At 43.0% G+C, this 18,200-nt stretch overlaps 1 protein-coding gene across 2 annotated transcripts in view; it reads left to right on the top strand.

Annotated features, from left to right (window-relative positions):
* LOC122669123 (rho GTPase-activating protein 7-like) overlaps positions 1–18,200 on the top strand; it is a 68,680-nt gene that overhangs the window by 36,749 nt on the left and 13,731 nt on the right. For both annotated transcript variants that reach the window (XM_043865804.1, XM_043865803.1), the window contains 3 exons: positions 3,195–3,244; positions 16,450–16,510; positions 16,595–16,678. In XM_043865804.1, the coding sequence (XP_043721739.1) occupies positions 3,195–3,244; positions 16,450–16,510; positions 16,595–16,678 (195 nt within the window). The remainder of the gene's footprint in view (positions 1–3,194; positions 3,245–16,449; positions 16,511–16,594; positions 16,679–18,200) is intronic.

Raw genomic sequence — 18,200 nt, 5'->3', positions numbered from 1 at the left:
ATTGGAATATTAAAAGACACTTTAAGAAAATTGAACTCAGGTCTGGTGTCTCTTCCGCAGTCAATTTTATGGGCCCCACCAGCAATAATATCACAAGGACTTACCCTGGCTAGCTTAACCTATGTCTGGGCTTAATTGGGGCTGGTTCTTGGCCCTGCGGTTTGGGTCTAGTTCTGATGTAGACCAAAACAGCATGAGGGATCTTCTTCAGGCTTGATACTGCATCAGTTACAGCTCCCCATGATTTGAGTTTTGAAAAAGAGAGAGTTTTGCTTTGTGCTGTGTGATTCAGCTGAGTTGAGAGGCCAAAGTCTGTGAGAGGCAGGCCAAGACCATAGGTGAGAGGCCTTGGTCATATCCCTCCATTTTCCTCCTCCTCTTCTCTCTATTGCCTCTTGTGTTTTTGATTTTATTGACCCGCAATAACCCTACATCTGAGAGGCATCAAAGCACTGTTTCTGCACTTCCATTGTTGCTTTTTGATCATTAAAAGGCTGCTCTTTCAGTTCTCCATCAGAACCTGGTTTGAAGAATTCTAAACAAGCCCACGACAGTGTTGTGTTGTAGATTTCTGCAGATTTTCTTCAGGCCCTTGTAACTTCAGATCAGACAATCAGTTTCAGTCCAGATTTTGTGAGAATAGTACCCATCTCAGCTTTCCCCTTCGGTGGCAGATTCAGCCTGATCCATTGGCTGATTTGGGTTATTGGTTGTAAATTGCTAGTTTGTGTTACACATACTAATTCTGAGATCATAGCATAGCTTTCCATCCTACCATCAGAACTGGCTGAGTTTTTGAATTATTAATCAGTCGTAAGCATAGTTCAAAATCTCGACGAAATTTCGTCAAGATCTCAAAAATTTCGAAGATTTCGGTCCTACCGAAACGAAATGCAACATCGAATTGAAAAATTACAATATTTGTTTGTAACATCTCTCCGAAATTTCGGCCATTCTTTACAAACCCCAATTAGAAAAAGGCCATATTTCATCAGTCTTGGTCGAAATTTCGACCGAGAGCTCTCTGGGAGCTCCATTTAGCCAGTGTAAGGTGGTTTTTGGAGATTTTGTGCATTCTTCTTTGGTGATGGTGGTGATGTTGATGGTGATGGTGGTGGTGGTGCATATGATGGAATTCGAGAGCAGTATGTGGTAGAGCAGTAGGAGCCGGCTGTAGAGTAGATCCAATTCATCGGAGAAACACAGTTTGATCATGCCACACAGGACACAGACCACGATGTACGTGCCCCCACACCGGCCACAAGTAAGAGTTACTCAAGAGGGCCTTGTTCCCAGTTCCGTCCTAGTAGGCAGACTGATCTTATGGACATTGATACCTTATCTAGCTATGTTGGTGGATTGAGTATTGGCGACAGGGACAACATATCAAGTGGGCATTGGCGTGCCCCATCTTTTGGCAGAGAGAGCAGTCCATCTTCAGTACCATCAGAGTACAGTTCATAACCTTCACATCCATATGGGCAGTTCACTGGGGTGGGAGAGCATATATCTTCTCCATCCATTCCCAGTTTTGAATAACGACTCCCACTCACAGTAACGTAGTGGATCGTCTTTTGTGGACGACATCTCATACCCAACCCACCAGCCGTACCCTTACATGCTCCCAGAGGCATCATATTATAGTGGATCAATGGGTAGTTCTTCACAGTTTGGTGACCCATATCTTAGGATAGGTTACCTTCAGTATGTCGATGATGCAATTTACATGGCAATTGTGGAGGACTATATTGATGTGGCATTCATATGTCCTACAGTCAGAGGACAATGCTCGTCGACTCCATTGGACTATGAGTGGGATCGATCTTGGATGGCGCAATAATTATTATTAGTATACACTTGACTTGTATTAGGAGAGTATATTGATGTCATCCAAATTATGTACTTTATATTATGACTTATGAGTCATTGACTTTATGTTTGTATGATTTACTTCTTTAAATTGCTTATTATGTTCTCTAGTACTTAAACAATGTGTAATTAACTAATTAAACATTAGGATTCGATCGTATACTACCAATCAAGTGTGCAAATCCAAAACACCACTTTGGGTGACTATTGTTGCAATTTGAACATTTACATGTGTTTATATAGCCTAAATAGGGTTGCCATGAGGTTTCAAGCCTTAATATGGCCTAAAACCACCCAAATGACCAACTGAAATCTTGCAGAAAAATTACAAAATTTTGGTGAAATTTTGACGAAATTTAGGTCAGGCTGAAATGACCTGCCGAAACGAGATTTAATACTATGATCGTAAGATTCCTACCCTCAACTGGGAGATCAGTCCCATCTGAGTTGGCTACTTGCTAAATCTGAATCAGTTATTATTTCTGGGTTTTCTTCATTCCCTGTTCTTCCGATTGCATAACCTGTTATACTGTTCAACTTCTTGGTGAAAGAATATCATCTTATGTGTGTTTCTGGCACTTAAGTGTCCTGTACCAAGGACCCTATCAGTAACCTATTATTTTGGGTGATCTTCTATTGCTTTATTGCTGGAACCATCTGTTAAAGCCAACTGTTGTCGGTGCCTGTGCTACCACTGTAGGTTAGGACATCAGTCACCTAGCCCTACATTAGTGGGGGGAGGGATATTTAAAAAAATAGAGGAATCTTGTACTTGTCAATTCCACATGGGCTAGAGGTTATCACAACTGTCCGCCATGCTGAATCACACATTGTGCAGACTCTCCAGTCCCCATGTATGATGATGTTGTTACAGCTTCTAGGCGACCCAAGGTGTCCAAGGCGCCCACCTAGCCAACCAAGATGCCTTGACAAATGACAATTATGGATATAAATCCTCCACAATTCTGGTTTTGAGTGAATCAGCCAACACCCAGACCATGGGCTTGGTCTCGCCTGGCCTGGCCCAAAAGACCAGTTGAAGAACCATGTGCATAAGAATGGGCCTGGTTCTTCTTGGACTTGCAATAGTACTGTTTGCTGTAGTACTTGTGTACATTATATTGGTTACTGCCTCGTCCAAAAAAATGATATAAGGTGCAGTTTCTTATGAATAATCTTGTGAAAGGCAAAGAGCATTTTGTGTTGCACCAGATACACTTGCTTCCTAAATAAGATTTTTAAGATGTTTCATACCAGCTTTGATATTTAAAATTACTTTTTTCTCATGGAAATGGAACATAAGATATCTTATATTTTTCTTGCAGGCCAGAAAGCATCCGTCCATGGAGTCAATTGACTCCTCTGGTGAGGAAGAGTAAGTTTCTCGTAACTAGGAATTGTTTGAACATTTTTTTCATTTCCTTTTCTTTAGAACTGCAGTGTTTCATTGTTAATTAATAAGCCAAAAATACTGGTGCACAATAAAACCCATAAAAGATTCGTTTTGAAAAGGTAGCGCTCTTTAGGAACTGAATTTGGTTTTGTTTACACCCATGGAGGCTAGCATTATATCTTAGAGAATGAGATATATTTCTTGAAGTTTAGTACTTAAATGTCCAATTTGGTTGTTGTGGCATGTTACAAAGCAACAGACCCGTAAAGTTGGATGGTGATATTAGAGATAACATTGTTTCAAGATGCTGAAAGATGCACATTGAACCTACCCAAATAATGGCATGGTCTAGAATAATGAACTTTTTTTTTTTGGATGAATAAAAATTTAAAATACGAAGAAAGGAGCTGGAATGTACACGCCCGAGGGCAAAAAGCCACACCTAAAGGCTAGCTAGAGCGCAAGATGGAGAGGGGAAGGCCCCAGGAGACAACAATGAGCATGTTCCTTGGGGTGTCCAAAACACTAGAGAGGGGGAGGGAACTAGCTTTAGAAGAAACATAAAAAAATATGGCATTCCAAATCTTGTCGAAAGAGCGGGAGTTGGACGTCCATCTTCTAAGGTTGCGTTCCATCCAAATGTGAGAGATAGTTGCACAAAAGGCAAGCTTGCCGATCGAATCACAAATCGTCTTCCCTCCAAACGTCATATCAATCCAGACCCATTCTTTGTGGAGAGGAAGAAGGATGCGGCGGTTAGGCCAGCACTGCCGAAGAACATGGGTCCAAATGGAAGAAGCAAAGGGGCAAGAGAAGAACAGGTGATCTGCATCTTCCATGCCATTCCAACAGAGGCAACAGCTAGGAGAGAGCTACATATGGCGGTGAATGAGGAAAGCCTGACTGGGGAGGCAGTTCACTAGGGCGTGCCAAGCGGTGAGACTGTGGCGAGGGATGTGCCCTTTAAACCAAACTACTCTGTACCAAGGACAAGGGGTCCCTCTATGTCTAACCATATCCCAAGCAGAGTGGGAGCTGAAGCTGCCCGAGGGAGTAGGGAGCCATAATAAAGTGTCACCTCTACCTCGGTGGCCAGGGGGGATAGGGGGGAGGGAGCTCCAAAGATCAGCCGGGGGAGGAGGGGGGGGGGAGGGGACCAAGAACCTCGGTGATGATGGCGGCAATCGGGAAGATCTGTCCAATCCAGAGGAGTAAATGTCACGGGGCCGACAAGGGAAGAGAGAACACTAAATGGGTGCCACTTGTCCAGCCAAAGAGAGGTAGACAAACCATCGTCGATCCTGCAAGAAATGGCCTCTCTGGCGATATGCCTCACTTGGAGAATCCTGCGCCACACCCAGGAGGTGTCTGAGGCTGGGCTAACCGTCCAAATAGAGTCCCTACGGAGAGGGCCAGCATACACCCAAGAAGACCAAATGCTGGTTTTATTGGAGAGGAGCTTCCAGATAAGCCTGATCGAACCAGCAAGGTTGACATCTTTTATCCTTCGAATCCCAAGCCCTCCCTCAAATTTGGGAAGGCAAAGGGAAGACCAGCTCTTGGGGTGAAGAAATCTGTTTGAGTCCACACCTTTCCAGAGGAAAGTACACATAATAGATTCCGCTGTTTTGATGGTAGCCTTGGGAAGGCCAAAAACACCACTCCAGTAGATGTAACAAGATTGGAGAACCGACCTGATGAGCTCGAGCCGCCCTGCATAGGAAAGGAGCTTGGCTTTCCAAAGCTGAAGCCTCTGGTGGAGGAGGTCTAAAATGGGGGAGCAGTGATGGGCTGAGAGCCTAGCAGGGATAAGGGGAAGGCCAAGGTATCGGACGGGAAGGGTGCCAAGGGTAAAACCGGTGAGAGAGGAGGGGGAGGCTTTGGTGGTATCAGGAACCCCAGCAATGAAAATTTGGGACTTGAGAAGGTTGATACGGAGGCCGGAGAGGTCCTGGAAAAGGTGAAGGGAAGACATGATGGACTCAATGGAGAAGGTAGCCTTGGAGAAGATCATAAGGTCGTCGGCGAAGGCAAGATGGGACAACCTGGTAGGCTTACACTTGGGGATGGGGGAGATGAGGTGGAGGTCGGTTTTGGATTGTATGCTTCGAGAGAGCATCTCCAAGGATAAGCAGAAGAGGAAGGGGGACAGGGGGCAACCTTGACGAATACCAACGGAGGACGGAAAGTACCCAGCGGGGCTGCTATTCAGGAGAACAGAGAAGCGGGGAGTGGGAATACAGGAATGAATCTAGTTAACAAAGATGGGAGGGAAGGACATTTTGAGAAGAACTTTGGAGATAAAGTCCCAGCTGATGGAGTCGAAAGCCTTGTGAATGTCGATTTTCAGAAGGGCGGAAGGGAGGTGGGATTTGCGGTCGAAACCTCGGACAATTTCTTGGCAAAGGATGATATTATCCGCAATGCTTTGCCCAGAAATGAAGGCAGATTGATTGGGGCTAACAAGGGAGTTGATGACAAGATGGAGACGGTTGGCAAGAACTTTAGCAATGAACTTATAGAGGAGGTTACAAAGGGAGATGGGCCTGAAATCGATCATGGAAGAGGCTCCAGGAGACTTGGGGATGAGGCAAAGAAAGGTTTGGTTGATGCTATGGATCTGATTGGGATTGAAGAAGAAGCTCTTGATGGCTTTGGTTAGGTCGTCTCCAATGATGTCCCAGCAAGCGGAGAAGAAACCCATGCTGAAACCATTAGGGCCGGGGGCTTTGCTAACCTTATGGGAGTGAACAGCAGAGACAATCTCAGAATCTGAGGGGATGGAGGTAAGGGAAGTGAGGAGGTGGGGAGGGATGAATTTGTTTAGGAGGTCCTCAGGAAAGGTAGGTTGGGTAGGAGGGATGGGGGGAGGGGGGGTTGAAGATACCTTTGAAATAGGCCACGGCTTCAGATTTGATGTCCTCCACCGAGGAGAGGGTAGAGCCATCAAAGGAGGTAAGCGAGAGTATGGAGTTGGAGTTGGACCGGGCTTTAAGGGAGCGATGAAAGAAGGCGGTGTTCGAGTCACCAAGCCCAAGCCATTTGATGCGGGATTTTTGTTTAAGGAAGCTTTCTTCTTGGGAAAGCGCAGAGGACAACTCAGAAGCAGCAAGGTTCTCCTCCTCCGCGAGGGTGGAATTGAAAGGGTCGGACTGAAGCTGGGCTTGAATGGAGGAGAGGGTGTCACGACAGGAGGAGACACGAGAGGAAATGTTACCAAAGGAGGAGGTGTTCCAGGATTTGAGGGCCACTTTGACAATTTTGAGTCTCAGAGAGAAGGCGAGAAGGGGGGAGGAGAAGGAATGGACAGGAATGTCCCAAGCGGCTTGAACAACAGGGAGAAAACTAGGTTGAGAAATCCACATGTCAAAAAATTTGAAGGGCTTAGGGCCGAAGGATAGGAAGGGGAGGACAAAGAGGGAGATGGGGGAGTGATCAGAAAGGCCTGGAAGGTCGAAGGAGGCATAGGAGGAGGGAAGGGATGAGAGCCAGGGTTCATTGACGAGAACTCTGTTGGGACCAGAACGCCTATTGTGCCAAGAGAAGTCAGCACCCGACCATCTGAGGTCGTTAAGCCCAGAGTGCTCAAGACAGGAGTTGAAAGAGTCAACGGCATGGTGGTCAATAGGGGAGCCACCCAACTTTTCATGACTAAATCTGACGACATTAAAGTCGCCCCCCATGCCCCAAGGAGAGGAGCCAATGGTCAAAGAAAGGGAACGGATGTCGGCCCATAAGGGGAGCCTTTCCGGGTGACGGTTAAAGGCATAGACCACCGTGAAGAAAAGGAGATGGTTATGGAGATGCGAAGGTGAAGGAATTGGGGGGAGGAGGAGATGACCGAAAGATGGAATTTGGAGGGATCCCAAAGAACCCAAATGCAGCCATTGGGAGAATGATTGTAGTTAGTAAGGAGGGACCAAGAGGGGGCAAGGGAAGTGGCGATGCAAGAAGAATTGGGCTCAAGCACCTTGGTTTCAAGAAGGCAGCAAAGGGGGGATTTGGAAGATTTGAAGCGGGAACGGATTTCAGCTTGTTTGGCCGGGGCATTGAGGCCACGAACATTCCAAATGGTCTAAGGGATCATAAGCAAGGTGGGGGTGGAGGCAGCCAACCCGTGGTGGGACTAACTCGGGAGCCAGGGGGACACTACGGGCTCGAAGACGATACTCTCTCAAGGGAGGGAAGCTGACAAGAGGGAAAGATTGAGGAGGAGAAAGCAAGGGGACAGAGGGTTGAACCGAGTGGTTCAAAAAAGGAACAAGGCTATCTCTGGACCCGGTTTGGGTAAAGGTTTGAAAAGTAGTATGGGGGTTTCGGGTTGGGTCGGTTTGAGAGGGGTTTTCAAGAGAGAGGGGTAGAACATGGGGTTGGATAAGGTTGGGGGTAGGTGGACACGTGGAAAGGGGGTTTACATTGGGGGAATGGTTGACTAGGGGAGACTTCGTTAAAAGCGAGGGCAGGGTGGGATGAAAGCTTAAAATCGCACGACGAGGGTTATTAGCGGTGGGGGGGATGTGCCTAAGGTGAGCAAAAGTGGTAGTGGTGGGCTTCGAGGGCCAAGGGGAAGCGGCAGGTAGCTTTGAAGGGGTAGGGGATGCAACAGGCATAACTGCAGGAAGAGGCTGCACCTCGGCATCAAGGTACTTCCAGAGCTCAGGAGGAGCAGTCGAGAAAGCGAGGTCACCATCAGCGTCGTGCTCGAGATACTGGAGCACGGTAAATCTGTTGCGGCCAGGATCTGGAGTACTGCAAGGTAGGTGATCATCGGGCGGCTCGCCACTGGCAGGGGCCTCGTCTGAGACCAGAGGAGGATTCCGATGGCGGTGTCTTTTCCTTCTCCGGCCACGGGTGGGGGGAGGACGGGCTTTTGGGTGGAGTGCCCTGAGATTGTCAGACGAGGGAATCGCCTCAAGCTGTTGAACCGCAGGAGCAGCTGCCGTGGCTAATACGAGAACCAAAGAAGCATCATCCATCAAAGTCCTTCCTCCAGAAGATCCACCTAGAGCAGAGTCTTCGTCCAAAGGAGAGTCCTCAGAAGCAGGGTTCGAAGCAGCTGTAGAGCCACCAGGAGCAGGGCAGCAAAGCTTCGAGGAATGACCAAACAGCTTGCAATGGGAGCAGTGTTGAGGGAGCCATTCATAGATGATCCTCTGAGAGGAGTGACCTTCTTCCATGATCGTGACGAAATCTGGAGGAGGATCGCTTGCGTTGAGCCCGATGCAGATTCTATCGTAGGAAAGTCTATCCATCTTCTTGGTTCCCTCGTCGGAGAAAAGAGGGGTTCCGATGGTCGATCCGACGATGCTGAGGCCAGAGGGGCACCAATAATGAAGGGGAAGACTAGGAAGGTTGACCCAGATGGGTATGGTCTTCAAGTCTATTCTGCTAAGGGAGGAGTGGGGATCCCATTGCCTGAGAAAGATTGGCTACTTGCCAATGCGCCAAGGCCCACCCTCAAGAGCTCTAGCCTTGTCAGATTCATCAGAGAATCGGAAAATGAAGATACCACTGGAGAGTAGATAAGTGTAGACAGCACCGACGACTCGCCATTGTTTCAGAAGAGAAGATTTGACCACATGAAAGGGAGGGCGAGTGCCAAGGAAGTGACCAACAAGGCAGCACTGCCATTTCAGTATTTCTTCATCAAGTAAACCTTTGGGACAGATGCCAACACGAGAATCATCAAGAATGGAAGGGGGGACGAAATGGAGAGTGTGTCTATCGGTTGGTGAGGGGTGGTTACCTGAGAAAAGGGAGCTCCAAGAAGTGTTAGGAGGGATTTGGTGGTCGAAAGTCATGACGGGCTGGAAGGGGGAGATGGAAGGAGCAGGGGAAGTTGAGTTTGAGGGAGCAGGGCGAGTGCGAGTCCGCGAAAGGTGAGGTGGGGTGATGGAGGTAGGGGCGATGGTAGAGTCTGCCGGAGAAAAGGGGGGCATGGGGTCTGCCGGAGGCTGACGGAGGGACATCAGGCACCCAAGAGAAGGTGTCTCCATATGTGGAGAAGTTGGTTCTGGAAATCAACCCTTTTAGCGGCAATTCTTGGTGAGGTTCTTTTTCCTTGGCGCCAACCGCGCCGATTGTTGAGGGAAATTACTTTGTCCCTAGAATAATAAACTTAATATTATCCCTAATTTCTATGATTCTGTCTGATAGAGTAATTGCTTAAAGTCAAATTAATACATAAACCGTTTTTATTGCATAATAATTGTGTTCCAATCCCACACTGCCTATTCAGATTAACTAATCGAAGCTCTTTTATCGCCACAATCTTTCTCATCTTTTTTTGGGGGGGAGGTGTTGAAGGGTTAATTAAACACACACACACACAAGAGAAGGGCTAAGCAACTCGTTCATTTGTTGAACTCACAGAAACTGGAACATCAGGTCTTTATTCACTGGGCCCTGCTTTTTGAGTGTGATTCTTTTCCCACATAAACCATCCCATGTAAAGCTCCTCTGACAGTGGAAAATAGTAAAATTGGTTGTGTGATAAGTTTGTCCTTGTGGTTTGAGCTAAGCAATGTTGGAGAATATTGTATCACTAGAGTTTACATGGTTGCAGGAATGATGTCTGAACCAGATCAGTGATTTTTATTGTTATTGTTGAGTTTGTTAGGGTAGTTATTGTCGACAATGGTTGTTGATGGTTCAATCAGTGGATGCATGGTTGCTGCAGCTCCTACTGGCTTTATGATGCAGTGGCTCTGGAGTGGTTGGACCAATACAACCGGCTTTGGAAACCCAAACCCAAATGGAACCAAGCCAACCTGGGTTTTTGGTCTAATAAAGGCTGGTGGTTGTTTAGTTTGTTGTCTTTTTTTTTTTAATTTCTTTTATTAGAAAGGTTCTCTTAGCCTTAAGGCGTACACAACGCCTTCTCACATGTATTATAGTAGTAATTTTTTAGATGTGAGAGAAACAACTATTAAAAGAAATAAAAGTGAGAGGGTGTAGAGTACCTTACTTGCTCAGAGAACCATCTCCATTCTTTTATATTATCATGTTTTGCTTTGAATAGATTATGTAGGAAATAGGAGATAGAGTTTGAGTTAGTTCGGGTTTTACATTCTAGTTTGGAGTCTTGGTTTGTTTCTTCTCTTTATATGCTTGCAACCAACAATCTCAGTTTTTAGAATGAAAGAAATAGATTTGAGTACGCTGTGGCGTGTGTGTGTGACTGTGGTTATGGAGTGTTCCTTTTCTCCCTTGCAACTCTCATTTCTCATCTCAGGTATCATCCCTCTCTCTCACTGGGCACATTGTCAGTCACTACCTGGACAACATTCTCTTCCTCCATCTCCTCCACAACCTCATCCATTAACCTATACAAATATGTTGCGTCCTTGATATTAGTAGATTCGTTGATGGACTCGTGGAAGATCGTCTTGCTGTTGCAAAAAATAAATTGATGATGGACAATCTCTTCAGTCCACTCCACCCATCACACATTCACACATGATGATCACTATATATATAGTCCACTTCTCCTTGAACCTTTCAGTATACTCATTCACCTCTTCCACAATATCATTTATGTATGGCCCAACAATCTTTTAAGGCGTTGGTGACTTAACATTTGGCCCACAACTCTTAATCTCCTTTATCATGGCCTTGAAGTGAGGATTTTGGCGTTGTGAGCTAGAATCATAGTGTTGTGGAACCATCTGGAGATTGCTCTGCCTGTCTTTTTACTCAATGTCTTTGGCTGAAAGCTTTCTTCTATCCTCCGTTTTCCTTCATCCCTCCCTTTGTAAACAGTAGGATTCATATCACGAGTGTCTAGGCTCTTCTTCTTATCTGTCTCACTCTTAGCAAACTGGTCAAACATTCTCCGAACATTGGATGCTCTACTAACCCCAACAGGCTCTTTAACCTTGCTCTTACTTGCCTGTGGATGAGATGAGGAGCCAGCAGCAACTTCACTAGGGCCTTGACATTTTGGTTGAGCTGATTGAGTTCTTCTCAACTGCTCATTGCTCTAGTCTTGCATTATTGCTTCATTTTGTGACTCACGCATCGCTCATGCCAACTCTGGATCCTCCTTTCTCTTACTTGTCTGTGGATGAGACGAGGGGCCAGCAGCAGCTTCACTAGGGCCCTGACATTGTGTTTGAGCTGATTGAGTTCTTCTCAACTACTCATTGCTCTAGTCTTGCATTCTTGCCTCATTTTGTGACACACATCGCCCATGCCAACTCTGGATCCTCCTTTGCTTTCATATCTGACCCTTCATACAACACCACACAACTCAGCCTTATCCCAACTAAATGGGGTCGGCTACATGAATCCTTGCAAAGATAATAAATAAAATGATAATAAAAAGAATAGAGCATAACAACATTGGCAAAAACTAAGGAAAATCCCACCTAAATGGGGGTCGCCTACATGGATCGTTGTCCTCCAATCAGCTCTATTCGAAGCCATGCCTGAGACAAGGCCCCAAACTGTTGGCAGAATTGTGGGTTAGAAAGAGAGTATGAGAGAAAATAATGTGTTGTATTCATTGATAGGTAAACCCCTCTATTTATAATAGAGGGGAAATTACAAAGAGACTAAACTAGGCGATGCGGGACTAAAACCCACATAGCCTACTTACACTTAATAACATAAGAAGAATAAAACTACCCCAAGAAGACTAGAATACCCCCACGGTATTTTGGATTACATATTCCAACACTCCCCCTCAAGCTGGATTATACAAATAAGCAAAGAAAGAAGATCCAGCTTAAACTAAAGAAAAAATAACTCCTAATAATGCTAACACTCCCCCTCAAGTTGACGCATACAAGGTACTAATGCCCAACTTGAACAAAAAAAGGAAAAAAACTAAGTTGTAGCAGAATCCAGCTTGACAGATGAATGCAGGTCCCAAATAAACCTTCAAGAACTTAAAAAAAATAGGTCTTCAAAACCTGGGCAGACTTGAGTAGCAAACTTTCACCAATCTTTAACAGTTGTCCAGTGATGAATCTCTGACTGATAATCTTGAAGATAAGCAACTATGGTAGCAAGCAGATGAATCAAGCAGCTGAAAAGATCAAGCAGCGGAAAAAATCAACCCAACTGTAGAACCTCATATAGGCAGGCAATAACCAAACATCTTCAATACTTTAATACTTCAATCTCCCCCTTGCGGCAAACTCAACCCAATAACAAAGTAGATACCCATTGGTAATGGTGAAAACTCTGATTTTCTATGTTTTGCACCAAGTGTTCCTGCAAATTCTGCTTCTACAATGTCTGCAGGTATACTGTACATAATTCCCCCCTCACGTGTAGTACACGTGGACATAATAGAGATGATGTAAGAGATAGGGCAAAAGTATAATATTCCAGAATTTTCCAAAGGTGCTATGGGTAAGTAAAAAGGAAGGAATGGCAAAATTATAATTTACCAGAAGTTTCCAAAGGTGTTATGGGTAAATACCAAAGGTATGGGATATGAAGGGAATTAGAATTATTGAAAGAGAAAGGTGTTGGAAAAAAGGATGGCATGGCTGTAATTTGGTGGAAATCCACTTTTAAATACAATCCAAGCCAAAGGGCAAACTGGTAATAAACCAGAATTTTTAAGGGTCAATTGGGTAGTCAAATAGGGGAATGTATCAAAAAATAATGGCAGTTCTGTAAATAACCAGAATTTTGCAAGGGGAATGGAAGAATTGTAAATAACACAATTAAAAATGGGATGGCATAGTCGTAATTTAGATGAAATCTAATTACAATTTACAAATACCACCCAAGGCAAAAGGGTAATAATGGAATGAGTAGTAATATAAGGACAGAGGTAGATAAGAGAAGATGATAAGGGCATAAAGGGAAACTTAAGGAATAAAATTGAGTAACTAATAGAGGAACCAAGTCTCTTGAGTCACGCAACTAGGGAAAAGTAAGAAAACACATTCTTGATAAATCATGGACCAAAGGATATGGCAACACGTGACATGGGAAACCAGCTCATAAAAAGAAAGAATTGATCGCAAAAGGTGAAGAGTTTTGACTGTCTTCTACCTCTTTACAGTCGCGGCTTTGAACCAGCGGAAACAAAAGGGAAACAGAGAGGTAGTAACCAAAGGACCCATTGATGAAGGTTGTCTTCAAACTTCGAACCAGCAGCCAACGGATCTGGTTCAGATACGATAGATCAAGATGGATCGAGATGCAGCAGGTCTTCTACTTTTTCAATCAGCAAATCAATAGCATCAAAGAAAAACCAGCAGAAACCAGAAGTAGTAGAAGGATATCTCGATCATGAACAACAATAGAACATCAACCAACCAGCAAATACCATCAGCAAACAAAAGCAGGTCCTTCAATCTCCTTTGTAGCAGATGTCTTCATCAATGGAATGTAGCAAATCAGTAACTCAGTATACAAAACCCTAGTTCTTCCTCTTTTATGAACTAGGGTTTCTTTCTTCAAACTAAAAAACCCTAATCGACTCTCAAAACGACTATTACAGAGATAATCAGGTACTGGTTGCAACAGCTTTGATACCTATTCATGTCTTTCCTCACTACTTCTCCTAGGGTCATTTTAGGCCTGCCCTTAGCTCTTTTAGATCCTTCGATCTGAATCAAATCACTCCTCCGTATTGGTGCATCTCAAGGCCTCTATTGTACATGACCATACCACCTCATTCTCTTGTAGCGTCTCATGTATAAAGGCTACTCCCAACTCAGCTCTAATATGGTCATTCCTTACTTTGTCCTTCCTAGTTTTGCCATACATCCATCCTAACATCTTCAAAATCCTCCATCAAGTGTTATGCCAACCTTACCTCCTCTTCCTTTGCTGTCTTAGATCTCTCTTTCTTAATTCTACAAGGCACTTTATACACTTTGGAAACATTTGAAAACCCTCCTGCCATGTGTTGTTTCTGCCTAGTTACCCCACCTCCATAATGGGCAGTGTCACGAAAATTGCATATTGTATGTAGTCTGTTGTTCCCTATTTTCTAACAAGAAATTCCACCCAATGTTTGACTCCTGTCGCGGCGTCTTCCTAAACTCCAAATTTAAGTACATAAAAATTGTATAAAAATAGATCAAATACAACCCATATTACATTCATTCATTGCAGGTATTGTTCAAATTACATTGAACCAATGTGCATCAATTATCTTTTTTTTTTTTTCCAATTATTTTCATAATTTTTTGTTTTCCAACAAATAAAAAACAATTGAAAAAATGCATCCGTCCAAGTATGTAATGCGTTTCATTCATTACAGGTATTTATCAAATTACATTAAACCAATTTGAATTATTCTTTTTTTTATAATTATTGTTAATTTTTTAATTTCCAGAAAATAAAAAATGAAATAATATAAAAAATTGGAAAAAATACATCAAACTAAGGTTTATGATCATTTCATTAATACAGGTTTTTATCAAACTATATTGAAGTAATTTTCGTGAAAAATCCTTATTATTATTTATTTTTTCACTTTTCAATTATTTTTAAATTCTCTAAAATCTGCTAGAAGAAAAACAGAAAAATCACTGCAAGGGTTGCAATGCGTAGATCTGATGTTTATGATCGACATATAATTTTCCCAACTCCAAATCCCTTGTGTTTTTGCAAGAAATGGAAAAAAAAAATAAAAAATCATTTAGAACGGTTTTTTATTTTCTGAGAAATTTCAAGAATCGGAGCACAAATCCATGGAATAGCTCATGTTTGATGCTGTGATTTAGTTAGTTTTACCTTAATCCTTGGAACTACAGCCAAAAAAAAAAAAAGGGTCTAAAACAAAGATTTAAGCCAAAAAAATCATTTTTTCTTTAAACATACCTGTTTTTGACCCAAAGCAAGGTAGGTTAGCTGGTTTTGATTCGTATTTGATGCTTGAATCAAACCCCCAACTCAAAAATTTGAAAAAAAAGGGAGGTTGAGAGCACTATTTTAGAGTCTCGGTTGAGGTTATTTCCACCTTTAGAACTCTCTTTCGAGTTCTGAAACATAATATCGAGTTTGATGGAGTTAGCAATACGTGTAACGACTCAGCCCCTCTCTTGGCATGATACTGTCTACTTTGGCCAATGGGCTTCACGGCTTTAAAACGCATCATACCATGTAGAGGAGACTACTCTTTATCAATAGCTCAGGATCTCCCTCCCTAGCCGATGTGGGACTAAGTTTGCACTCCCCCACCGATCTTTCAAACCCTCTGGTACTAATCCTTTTCTTGGTGGGGACACCTCAACAATCTCCTAGGCATGCCCGTACTATGCCGTTTTCTTGTGGCGTTACATTCTCCCCCCCCTTACGGGCACAACGTCCTCGCTATGGACCCTCCACCCGTGTCGGGAGTTTACTATGATACCACTGTAACGACTCAGTCCCTCTCTTGATATTGTCCGCTTTGGCCCAATGGTCCTCACAACTTTAAAACGCGTTATGCCAAGTAGAGGAGGCTACTCTTTATCAATAGCTTAGGATCTCCCTCCTTAACTGATGTGGGACTAAGTTCACACTCCGTCACCGATCTCCCAAACCCCTTGGTACTAAGCCATTTCTTGGTGGTGACCCCTCAACGATCTCCCAGGCAGGCCGGTACTATGCCGTTTTCTTGGGGCGTTAAAATGCGTATTGATAAGTATTGATGGTATCATACCGTATCAGCTGATACAGTATTTTGTCCGACTGCATCATATCAATACCGACCGATACCAATACGTATCAGCCGATACAATATGGTCTGATACTTTAAACCTTGCCAAGGCCTGGATTTTGAGCATAAAAGCATTCTGTAATCGATTGAGCTTAATTAAATAAAAAGAAAATGTATTTTCTATTGTTTTAATTGTTGATAGTTAGATGCAATCATAGTTACCTCAATGTGGGGTTCATTTTTTCTGTTGTAGAATTATCTTCATGATTGGCTATATCAGTTAAAATAACTCGACTTAATAGGCTGATCAATCTACATGTGATCAACTACACTATCATTGAAATCTTTTACTGGCTATTGTCAGGAGGATGTCTATAAATGGTCTGTTACGCATTTTATCAATATTAACCTTATTCTTTTGTATATATTTTGCCATAATTAGTAATTAAGAAATTATGCCCAAATTCTTTCTTTGCAGCTAGTTTAATGGCCTTTATTTGTGATTATTACCGTTGTTAAAATGTAGAATTGATTTTCTACTCTACAATCTAATGCAATGAATCGTATATAGGCTTGCTATCCAGAGGCTTGAGATTACAAAAAATGACTTACGCAATAGGATTGCAAAAGAGGTAATTCTAAAGATTCTTTTTAATCTATGTGTACTGATCATATAGAGCTGGTGTGTACCATTATGGATTTATCTTCTGTGTCAGGCCAAGGGGAATGCAATCTTACAAGCAAGTTTGGAGAGAAGAAAACAAGCTCTGCATGAACGGCGCCTGGCCCTTGAGCAAGATGTATATAGTTTTTAACCATTAATAAGATATTGAACTCCTTGATTTCACTAGTTGTATGTAGTATTTATTTATAATGTATCTGATGGGATGATTTGCTCCAAATATCAGAAAGTCGGGCTATAGCAGGTCCTGACAATAGAGCATAGTCTCATCACATTTGGAAGCTGTATATTGTTGTACACATTGTTTAGTGCCTGGATGTCAACCCAGTGACTCTGCTGAGTTGACCAATACTCCACTTATTGTTTTACATGTAGCTTGCTCATTCTGGAGCCCATTTATGATTTGGGAAAGTTGATTCCACTCCCAAGGCCTAGGAGTTGACATAGCTTGGAAACTCCTACTGCGTAAAATTTGGTCAAGTCATGAGCTTTACAGGGGATTCTCCCTGCTCTTCTGGTTCTTGCGCATTTTTGTTTTAGCATTATGGAAATACTTGAGACATATATTGGTTAAGACGTGAATTCAATGAAAATTTATGCACTTTTTCGACCACACCTTTGAGTTGGAAATTGTAGTGTGTATCTTAATTTTTCTATTGACTTTTTGAGTTTGACAAACCATTAAGTCCAAAATTCTGACTGTCTCATTAATATGGTTTAAAGCTGAGTGATGAGGACATCACTCAAGGATTTATGCAGCCACATGTCACTTCATTATGGATAAATGATCAGCGTTATGTGTAGTTCTTTTTATTATTTTGTTGTATTTTTATTTGGGGCCAGAATTGTTGTGTACTAATGTTGTAAGGGATTTATTAGGGAGTTTTTGCTGGAGAAGTAGTTATTCGTTTTTTTTTTTTGGGGCGGGTAATGTAGTCCTAGGTAGGAGTAATCCCACTAGGAACCAGGGTAATAGGATCTCTTAACAAGGCTGGCCGATTGGGATAGCTTAGGCTAATTAGGGCAGAATTAGGGTTATGGTTAGGGTTTCGACTTAGGGTTTTATTTGGTAATGATGTGCAGAATTTTATGAGTCTAATGGTATAAGCTGGATCAAATTTGGTTGAGGTTGGAATTCTAAGGTTTTGGGTAGGATGCCTTATGAAAATGGACTGTTTGTAAGATCTAGGGTTTAGGGGCAGATTTTAGGAAAGAGGTTTATAGGGTATTAATGGGCAGGTCTAAGGGGTTATTTTGGTATAAAGAAGTTAGGGTTTGGATGAGTTACAAAATTCTGCAATTTAGGGCAGAATTGGATTTAGGGTTTTAGGATTCTAATGGATCTATGGATTAATGGAAGGGGTGATAATAGGAGTAGATGGAGCTTAGGTTAGAGGATTAGAAGAAGAAGGTTAAATGCTGAATTAATAAACTACTTACTTGAAAGATTAAATCTTCAATGGTAGCAGCTTTGAAGAACTAGAAGAAAGACCTCCCGATCTACAAGATGCAAGGAGTCGATCGGAGTCCACCAATCCCTTCACCTTGATATTACCCACAAGGTAGCCTTGATATTACTCACAAGGTTCACTCAACAGAAGCGGAAGCGCGACTATGGCAGCAAACAAAAGCTTTTTCAT

This window comes from Telopea speciosissima, chromosome 7 (genome assembly GCF_018873765.1).
Source record: "Telopea speciosissima isolate NSW1024214 ecotype Mountain lineage chromosome 7, Tspe_v1, whole genome shotgun sequence".
Classification (NCBI taxonomy): Eukaryota; Viridiplantae; Streptophyta; class Magnoliopsida; order Proteales; family Proteaceae; genus Telopea; species Telopea speciosissima.
The sequence above is the reverse complement of the archived record's forward strand: the minus strand, read 5'-3'. Positions and strand labels throughout refer to the sequence as shown.